Source organism: Rhinopithecus roxellana, unplaced genomic scaffold (genome assembly GCF_007565055.1).
Source record: "Rhinopithecus roxellana isolate Shanxi Qingling unplaced genomic scaffold, ASM756505v1 contig2969, whole genome shotgun sequence".
NCBI lineage: Eukaryota > Metazoa > Chordata > Mammalia > Primates > Cercopithecidae > Rhinopithecus > Rhinopithecus roxellana.
Window position 1 is genome coordinate 2675 of NW_022142312.1, and position 10837 is coordinate 13511.

The window sequence follows — 10837 nt, forward strand, 5'->3', positions numbered from 1 at the left end:
AGTTGGTTGACAGAGTTGTTTCAATTTCCTTTAGCCTTACTAATTTTCTCTATACTTTTTCAATAACTTGTTGAGAAAAGGATGTTGGAGCCACTGACAATAGCTGTGGGTTTGTTGATTCCTCCATGTAATTCTATTCGTTTTTGCTTCCCATATTAGGTGCAAAATATTGTGGATTTTATTGTGGATGAATGAATCCCTTTATTATTAAGAAATTACCCTCTTTATCCCTATTAAATTATTGACTCTGAATACTATTTTATTTGGGATAAATATAGCTGTCTCTAATTTCTTTTATTTAGTGTGATCATGGTATATCTTTTTCTATTCATTTACTCTTAACCTATTCATTTCTTCATACTTTACAAAAGTGTTTTCGATTTGTTTCTTTGTCAGCATGATATAGTGTGGCCTTGTTGTTTTATTTGATCTGAAAATTTCTGCCTTTTAATGGGGCATTGAGACCATTTATATTTATTTATTTATTTATTTATTTATTTATTTATTTATTTATTTTGAGACGGAGGTCTTGCTCTGCCGCCCAGGCTGGAGTGCAGTGGCCGGCTCTCAGCTCACTGCAAGCTCCGCCTCCCGGGTTCACGCCATTCTCCTGTCTCAGCCTCCCGAGTAGCTGGGACTACAGGCGCCCGCCTCGTCGCCCGGCTAGTTTTTTGTATTTTTTAGTAGAGACGGGGTTTCACCGTATTAGCCAGGATGGTCTCGATTTCCTGACCTCGTGATCCGCCCGTCTCGGCCTCCCAAAGTGCTGGGATTACAGGCTTGAGCCACCGCGCCCGGCCGAGACCATTTATATTTATTATGGTTCTTAATATATTTGGGTTTAAAATCTATCATCTTGCCATTTATTTCTTGTTTATTCATAGTTTTTTTCCTCTTTCCTATTTTTCTGCTTTATTTCAAGTTTAGCATTTTTCATAATTCAATGTTACCTTAGTTGTTGATTTATTATCATTATTTGTTATATCATTTTAGTGGTTGCTTTAGAGTGTAGAATACACAGTTTTAACTCATTACAGTCTACCTTCAAGTCATATGATAATGCTGCAAATATAAGAACCTTGTAACAGTAAACTTCCATTTATTCTCACGTGAATTTTGTACTACTGTTCCCATGCTGTTTACATGTTTACATGCTATACATCTCACACTACATTTTTTGTTTTTCTTTGAACAGTTAATTACATTTTAAAGAGATTTATATAATAAGAAAAATAGTCTTTATACTTGCTCATGGATTTACTATTTCTGGTGCTCTTTATTTCTTTGTGTAGATTTGGATTTCCATCAGGTAGAATTTTTCTTTTGCTTGAAAAATTACTTTTAACGTTTCTTGAACTGTAGGTCTGTTGTTGAAGAATTATTTAGGCTTCTGTGTGACTGAAAAATTATTCAATTTTCCTTTGCTCTTGAAGATATTTTTGTTGAGTATAGAATTCTAGGTTGATTTTTTCTTTCAGAACTTTAAAAGTTTTGCTCCACTGTCTTCTGGTTTTCATCATTTTTGGTAGGAAGTCTGTGTAATTATTTGTGTTCCTCTGTATATAATGTATCTTTTTAAATTTGGCTGTTTTTAAGGGTATCTCTTTATTACTTTTTAAAATAATTTTATTTTATATACCTTGGAGTAGTTTAATTCATATATCTTTTGCTTGAGATTCATTGAGCTTCTTTTTTTTTTTTTTTTTTTTTTTTTTTTTTTGAGATGGAGTCTCACCCAGTCACCCAAGAGTGCAATGGTGTGATCTTGGCTCCCTGCAACCTCCATCTCCCAGGTTCAAACAATTCTCTGGCCTCAGCCTCCCATGTAGCTGGGATTACAGGCGGCCACCATTACAACCAGCTAATTTTTGTCTTTTTAATAGAGACGGGGTTTCACCATGTTGGCCAGGCTGGTCTCAAACTCCTGACCTTGTGATCCACCTGCCTTGGCCTCCCAAAGGGCTGGGATTACAGGCGAGTCACTGCGCCTGGCCTCATTGAGCTTCTTGGATCTACTGCTCTACCCTGCTAATTCTGGATACCTGGGTCTCTCTGAACTTATACCTCTGTCTCCTCAAGTCAGGAACCCCTGCCTGGTTGCTCAATTCTTGTGCTGTGGTCTGGAAACCCTTTCTAGTCAGTAAGCTGTAGCAATAATAAGGATTCCCTGGTTTGTTTCCACTCTCTCAGGGATCACCATCTGTTCTGACTGATATCCAATTTTTTTTAATTTCATGACTTTTTTCTGCTTTTTAAATTGTTTCATGTAGAAAAGTAAATCTAGTTCCCATTACTCCATCTTTGCTGAAAATCAGGAGCTAACTTTTATTGGACATCTACTATACACGAATTACTTTAAATTCATCATTTCATTCAATTCTATCAGAAAACCTATGATAAAGATACTTTTAACCTATTTTACAAATAAAGAAACCAAAGGATAGGACAGGATTAATGACTAAAGTCACATATTCTATAAATGGCAGATTATTTGATTCCAGATATGTTTTGACTACAAAAGGATGTGACTCCATGTAAAACAGAGAAAATCATAGAAAACTACATGAACGTGCATTAAAAATCTATTCTGTAAAATTTTATTTTAATCAAAACCACTTTACTGAACAGTTTGAACTACTTCTTTCTCTGGTAGTGGAAGCAAGGACATAATCTGAGAATGATAGTTTTACACTTCCAATCACTATCTTTGCTGATTTTCTTTCTTGTTCCTTAATGATATCCTGGGCAGATTCTACACATTCCTTGATATTTTGTTTAAAAAAAATCCATTCTGCTTTGAAGCTCCAATTTCACACTAATTTAAAACCCTCTTCACTGGACTCCAGGATGTTTGGAGATGGGAAAGGAGGATTATCTGCTGTATCATTCTTCCTTCTCCAAGCCTTGGAGTGGAAAAGGCATGATCTTTTTGTATACTTACTCTCCCTTGTCTTTTCAACACTAACCATTTTAAGGTCATGGGCTAGGAGAGAATGGAGGAGGCAGAGATCTTCCTATATAACTGCCACATTTGTGATGCAGGCATGACTGGCATTTTCCTATCTATTATTGTGTTCCCACGTTCCCATAGATAGATTTTTCTGTCTATTCTTTGTGTTTTCATGTCCTCTGCTTTGAGATGTGTGGTTTTATGAGGGAGTTCATCTTCACTCAGATCCCTTCTGTCTCTGCCTCCTTCTGGCCCTGCCTGTGATTCCATTTCCCCTCCGGATGAAGCACTGCCTTCCAAGAAGAGCAAAGTGATGACTATGCCATGGTTTCCGTCACCTCATATAATCCCTCTGCTCCCTCCCATGGACCCAGGTCCTCTCTGACATTCTCAGAGGGCTGAGAGTAACTAGGATGGCTTTGGCCACCATTCTTTTCCTAGGCACTCCATACTAAGGCTCCTTCTTGCCCTTCAGCCATAGATTAATTCTGCAAGCCTTTCCTCTTCAGTTCCCTCTCAACATGACATGCAGGAACCAAGCTTTTCTAAGAAATCCCTCACTATCATCAGCTATAGTGGCAACAAAGGGATGGAATGGGGACTGCTCTATTGTTCTGCAGTCAACAATCCTCTAGCTGGGGGTACGATCCCAATCCCGGTCTCACCCTGTGTAGCATCTCATTCTCCCAGAAAATTTTTCCTGGAATCCCACTTCATTCATTTAAATTCTGGAGGTGAGGAATTACCTCATGAGAAAGGATGGGGAAAGGAACTACCTCCCACTGTGAGAGTAGCATGTTTCTTCCTCCCTGCTATCCCCTGTAATCTCCTTAGATTACTTATTTGCTGGGCAATGATTGTGGTTAGTAGGTCCTGTTTAGCTGCCTGCATGTCAGTAGTAAACTCTGGGGGATTACCAGGCCCCAGTGTTGGCAGCTCTATTTAGACTGTGGAATATCAGTGCCTCTTATTTTCAGATGGAGCTCCAAGGCAAACAGTAAAAATCCCACTCAATATCTTGTCATATAAACAATGGCTCTGCTCAGCCTTCTACTGTAGCCTGTTCAACATATGCACACAAAAGTTGATTTTAATTTTACTTTGCTTAGTGCTGCTTTCACCACTTTGAAAATCTTGATAAGCACCAAAGTGCTCTGAGGACGTGGAGAGGGGCCTGGAGAAGGTCACTACGGTGTGCAATATACAAAATAAATTAACTTCTCTCCTGCACGAAGTGTGCACAGTCATGACAGAAAAAACAGGGTGCTTTCTTTTGAGGCTGGACCTGGTTTTCAAGAAGTAGGAATGAAGGTTAGGGAAGGGAGGTATGGCAAAGAGAGAAAAAAAGAAAAGGAGGGAAAGGAGAAAGGGTGGGGGAGAGAGAGATTGAGAACACAACCACTCCTTGCTTTCATTCCTGGCTCCATGGACACAGCCCAAGAAGGAGAGCCGCTGGTGGACCCCTCTTGGACAGGCTAGAGCTGGCAGGCTTCTTTACCGACAGAGCTTCTTTAGAGCTCTGGCCTCTCCAGCAGGATTAGTGCCATGGCCCAGAGAGCTAGCATTCTTGACCAGGGGAGGTAGGGAGGGATGAAGAGAGCTTTCAAGTGTATTTAACATTCTCCTCACAGCCCTCTCCAACGGGTTCTCCCTCTGTCCTTTCTTCTAAACACCAGACTCCTAAGTTTACTGAAGAAAAATAAGCTCATTAATCCAGACTCAGCCTAACATAGCAAAAGAAACAAGACATAGTCTGATGGTGAAAACCCTGGATTTGGAGGTAAGTTCTACTTGGCCCTGTTCTTTAACAAAAGTTTTAGTCTATGCTTTAGACTCTAAAACAAGTACCTTAAAATGTATTTCTTTCCTCTGTCCTGACCTTTTCCTCCTTTTTGATGTTAAGCTTTTTTTCTGTATTATAATCACCAAAACTTTTATTGACAGCAATCTGTTTATATCCTGAGCACATGTTGTGGTCTGAGCTCTGAGAAAAGTGTTAGAGAGACTCAAACGAGAGACAAATGTGTCCCTACTTAGTGCTATTTAGAGGAGAAAGAAGCAGGTGTGGGCTTAGACATCAGGGTACATGGAGGAAGGAGAGCATCTAAAGTCTGAGAAGATGGGTGAGGATGAGAAGAGGAGCTTTTGCCCAATCTAAGCAGCTTCCCTGGTGTTGCCCAGACTACTCATCGTAGATGCTGTTCTACTTTATAATCAGGATACCCCAATCTTCCGCTTTTCGAGAAAGCCCCTTGAGAGTAGGAACTGTGTCTCATTCACCATTACTCTTAGCTTTTAGCATAGCACCTGGCATACAGTAGTATTATAGGCTGAATGAACCTATGCATGTGTGAATTAATGAACTGGCAGGGTGCGGGAAGGAATGGCCACGTCCTAAGTTCCAAAATCCTCTCCAGACCTCTGAGCAGCCTCTTTGGGAGCCTTTAAGAACAGTAAAAGAGGCTTTTCTTATTGGGTCAATAATGCCTTATATATGTAGGCTGCCTTTTTTTTCCCAAAGAGTTGTTCTTACCCATCTCACTTGATCGTCACACAAATGTGACTGGGAGCTGTGTTGGGGAGCCTATTGTATTGCATCACTATTTTATTGACAAGGAGGCTGAGGCTCAGAGGAATGACTACCCTCAATCCTTCTGTGTTACTCTGGAAACTCATTTAACAATAGTGTGATTTCATCTGACTAGGCACCTGTGGTTTCAGAAATACACAGGTTCAACCACTGATCTCCGATTAAAAGCCAGGGGTCAGTATCTCAGTCTTCCATTGATCAGGTTAGTTGTGATGCCTTATTGTCTCTAGACCATAAAGAAGATGGAGAGGCACATGGTCAGGGAACAATTGTATAGGCACTTTGATTTGGAGAGGAAGAATGTCAAGCTGGCTGAAGCCAGACTGGACCAAAGGCTGCAGAAACTGGAGGATATCTGCCTCTACCATGTGAAATTGCTGACCTGGGAGCAGAGGCAGCTCCAAAAAGAACTGCAGAAGTTGCAGCAAGGTAAGAGTTTCAGGACTGGAGAGGATGATGCCCCAGAGGCACAGCAGGGCAGTGGGCCCATCACTCCGCTGAGGCCCTTTCAGAGCCCTGAGTGCCAAGACAGCAAGAGCTTCTGATCAGAGCCTGGATTTTAGGCTGTCTAGCCTTCCTTGTCCCTCCCCCGTCAATTGCATAGCTCCCCCCCAGCAAGCCTACTGGTAAGCCTTCTTGAGCTAACATTTCTCAGGCTTGCAGTCACTGCCATCTTTCAAGTTAGCTCTTTCTTGCTTAAATCCATTGTTTTCTACTTTTAAATTTTATTTTTCATTTTTATTTTCTTTCATTATCTGGGCCTGATTTGGCTTCACCGATTTTTTGATATCCAATCTTTCTCTTTGGATCTAACAACAATTTATTGAGCAGTTACTAATGTGCAAGTCGCTGTCCTAGCCCACTTTATGAAAGTTTAAAAAGAAAGGAAAGAAAAATGTCTCTGGAATTAGTACCTCAGCTTCCTCCAATGTCAAATAAAAGTATTTCCTACCTTATGAAGTTATTTGAGGATTCAGTGAGCACTTGGATAAAGTAAGTGCTATATAAGTGCACACTCTTATCAATTAAAAATTGTTACACAATTGAAACCCTTCTACTGTTTTTGTTGAAAATTGTCGCAGTTGTACAGTCTGTAGAAACTAGTTCTCCTTTGTTCATCATTAAAATAATTAGATTTTAATATTACTTAAAAATTCAGCACAGGAAAGAAATATCTTGGCTCTTGAAGACTACATCCTTTCTTACTGAAGGCAAGTGCCAGAACTCAGGAGTCTGAAATGGACAGAGCATGTTCAAGAGGAAGGACAGGTGCTATAAATGAATATAAAATATTTCAGGTCAACAGAGCTTATACATGACATAAATGCCAAGAGTAATAGCCAAATGTCTAGCCTGGGAATTCTTTCTAACCTCCAGCTTTGGGGTTGAAAGAATACTCTGAGCAACTAACTGAACTCCTCTGCTTTCAATTTCCCTGTCTGCAATAAATGCTTAAACCAACCTAGAATTTGAGCTCACATACTGGAAAAAGGGTCTTAGAAGCCATTTGGTTGATTCCCACTCTTATTCAAAAAGGACACCGAAGATCAGATGGCTACTCTCAGGAGGTGTACAAAAGGCCGGGCCCTAGTAAGTGGCTGTCCTTGCTGAGTAGAGAGTTGGATTGGAAACAGTATGAATCAGGAGGTAGAAAACTTTGATTCAGTGCTTCTGCCTCCATATCCTTTGGAAAGTCATATTCTCTCTAAGCCTCGGACTTCTTGACAGTAAAATTGGGGATACAGGAAGGAAGCAATATGTATTAAGTCTCAATATTTCTTAGGCACTGTGCTAGGCAATAGTTTTCCATGATTCATTTAAATGAAATTGTTATTGAGATTCAATTCTATGCCAGTGAGTGGATTATTTAAGATGCATATTGCCAGTCCTTTGAGTCAGCAGGTTAGAAATTAGGCTTAAAAATCCACATTTTTAACTAAGATGATACTAAGGCAGATTATTCTGGGACAGGTGTTTTTCAGACCAGACTTTGCAAAACAGCTACTCAGGTAGAGTCTGGAATGCAAATATGAAAAACCATGGTCTCTGCCCTCAAAGTACTCATATTTAAATTGGAGAGTAGTTCTGCTTATAAAAAATGATTATCAAAACTGCTAATTGAGTTCTTTGCAAAGTAGGGCAGGAACATAAAAAGGTTCCTGTGTCTATCAAAGGGCTTTAGCTAAGATTTCCCAAAGACACAGTGTGTGAGCAGAATCTCAGAGGAGGAGGAGAATGGGGAAAGGGTAGGAAGTTTGTCAGGAGGACGTATGGAATGGGGCCACTCCCGGCAGAAGGAATAGTATGTACAAAGGCACATAAATGAGCACTGCTTGCCTCAAATAGCTCAGTACTTCAGGCATGTGACATGGAAGTGGGGAAGAGGAGAACGTTGTAGGTGCAGTTTTCAGAGACAACGCTAAGTAGCCAATGTCTCCAATCCAATCCAATCATGAATGACTTCACAGGTCTAGCAAAAGAGTTGAAGAGTTCACCCTGTAGGGTTTGAGACTGGTGAAAATTACATGCTCAAATGTAAAAAGATCATTCTGGGTGCAAAGTTTAAGGTAAAATAGACCTCAGGCTATAGTCAGAGTAGACCTGATAGAATTACAAAGTTCAGGCCATGGTTTCAAGGCCTAAACTAGGGCATTGGTCAGGTGAAGAAAATGAGAAGATGAGCATCTCAAGATATTTAGAAAGTAGAATTGTTGGAGCTTTAAGACTTAATATATGTCCAAGGATAAAGAAAACCAGAATCCAAGTATATTGCCTGGCACAAAGTGGGTGCTCAAATGAGCTTGTCAAATCTGGTAACTGGGTGGGTAGAAGTACCATACCTTCACAGAGAGAACATTGGAGAAACATCAAGTTTCAAAGAAAAGATATGTTCATTTCTCAACCTATTGTCCCTGTAGGTCTAAACTTCAGAAGACAGACCTTACTGGGAGAAGTAGCTCAAAATCCCTCAGTTTATATGGAATAGGTGAAGTTCTTACATGTAAGAGACCCCTACAAAAGACCCCAAGGAGAAAACAAAGGAGGAGAGGCTCACAAAACACTCTTCCTTGTTCTGATCGCTTCACAAAGAAGCGATCATATGAAAGAGTATTAGGAGTTCAATGTGAATTCTAGGTTCCCTATTTGGTCATATTCCCTCTGCTTGGTGCCTATTAACAGAACAGTAGATTTAAAGAATTCTCTCCCATGAGCAAAACTAGTCCAAGACTTTCAATTCTAAATGACCAGTTCATGAGATGTCTTAAAAACTAATTGAGTTCTCCATAGCAGCTATGTCTGCAAGATGCTAAAACATCAACTCAACAAGTGAAAAGTCCACTTAGTCATGGCTGGCAGTTTGCAAAACTCACAGTTGGATAGGAGGTCACATAATTGCAGTGAGGGAGACAATCCACTCACACCCAGTCATTTTGTTTTTGAAAACATTGTGGTTGCCAAGTAAAATGTTCAAAGGAAACCTCCACGGGCTTAGCCAGTTTAAACCTCTGATCTTAGTGTTTCTAAATCCTCTTTAACATATACTAGGTAAACACTGGAAAACTGCTTTAAATTTTTCCTTTCCCATCTATCACACCAGATGAACCTAATGTGTAATATACACCAAGGTTTATACACATTGGTTTTCTGAAAAGCCCAGTTTGCAGAATTCTTTTTCTTCTTCTTATGTGGTTTTCTAGGGCTGCCATAACAAAGAACTACAAACTGGGTGCCCTAAACAACAGAAATGTATTGCCTTACAATTCTAGAGTCTGGAAATTCAAAATCAATATGTCAGACATGTTGGTTCCTTCTGAAAACTGTGAGGGAAGGCTCTTTGCAGGCCTCTCTCCTTGGCTTATAGATGGTTGTCTTCTCCCTGTGTCTCTTAGTGCTCTCCCTGTATGTGTCTGTGTGTTCTAAGTTCCTTTCCTTATAAGGACACCAGTAATATAGGATCAGGACCCACCCTAATGACCTCATTTAATTTTGTTATCTCTGTAAGATCTTATCTCCAAATAAGGTCCCGCTCTGAGGTACTGAGGGTTAGGACTTGAAAGTAAAAAGTTTAAGGACACAATCCAACTCATAACACTTCTTAATTAACTCAAGCAAAAACCATGAAGAAAAAGTTCTCCTCTTATTTGGGGAATGGAATTCAGAAGAGACCAGATGATGTTCTCATGTTCTCACCACAAGGAGGGCAGAAGCACAGAGCCCCACAGGCTAAGAAAATGAGGTAAGAACTTTGATTACTAAACTCATGGTATGACATTAAGTCCCTCTTCCCAACTGACCTCTTTAAACTGTTCCTGAAGAAATGCTCCGTTCCCCTTCTTAAGTGAGACATTTTCCCTACATTGTTACCATTCAGTTTCACCCTCCACCCCATTCCCACCTATATTACCTTGGCTGATACTGAAGAGGACTACATTCTAGTAAGTTGAAAGATCTAAAGAAGAGCTTCTTTATTGGTTTTCAGAGATCTTTCTTTTATCTCCTTTCTCAGAGCATTGGCAACCCGTATGACCCAAGACACATACAAAAGCAAAGTCCCAGCTGCCTCCTTCACATGATCCTGGCCTCAAAGACTCCATGAAGAGCAAAGAGCAGCCACTCTCTCAAAAATAACAGAACTGCCTGCTTCATGAAAGAGCAACCACAAGCCCAAGAGAAAGATTCTGTGAATCCACCTAAGGACGTAGACTCCAGTAAGGGCATCTCTGTTCTATGCCACAATCAAGAGGTTTCCACCAACACCATAGAACAAGGTCCTAGTTCCAGCCCAGCTCATAACAGTGGAATGGCACATGCTGATAAGACCAGATCAAAAGATATTGCTCTAAAGCCAGATGGGAACACTGGAAAACAAATTCCTCCAAATCACATGGAACGTGCAGGAAGCTTCGAAGGCGAGTTCACAAAGCCAGCCTTCTTAGAGTTGCTTTCAAAGGCCAGAAATGTGCATTATCTCCGGCACAGGGTCCCCCCTGAGTCTGAGAGGTTGCTTAGCATTGGGGAGGTATTTGGGCATGGGGAATCCCTGGAAGGCAGGCGAGGAGTGTGAAATAGAGTGCCTTCTAAGTTTTCTTCCTCTCTAACCATTTAACATAGCCTGATAATAACATATTCCATTATTGCTAAGGAAATGTGCTCCTCAAATGGCTATATTAAGCAATACAGAGAAAGACAAACAACATAATTGAATTACAATTTTATTTTAAACTTCCTATTATTTTTCCGGGAATATAATATTTCTTGAATGAACAATGCTAATATATGAAAAAGGAGGGGAGGAA

At 40.2% G+C, this 10837-nt stretch overlaps 1 protein-coding gene across 1 annotated transcript; it reads left to right on the plus strand.

Annotated features, from left to right (window-relative positions):
• Positions 1–5782: 5782 nt before the first annotated feature.
• Positions 5783–10605, plus strand: LOC115895837 (coiled-coil domain-containing protein 190-like). The gene is given in 5 exon segments (XM_030926431.1): positions 5783–5969; positions 9651–9777; positions 10048–10087; positions 10089–10163; positions 10165–10605. Coding segments are annotated over 5 exon segments (870 nt in total).
• The last annotated feature ends 232 nt before the right edge of the window (positions 10606–10837 follow it).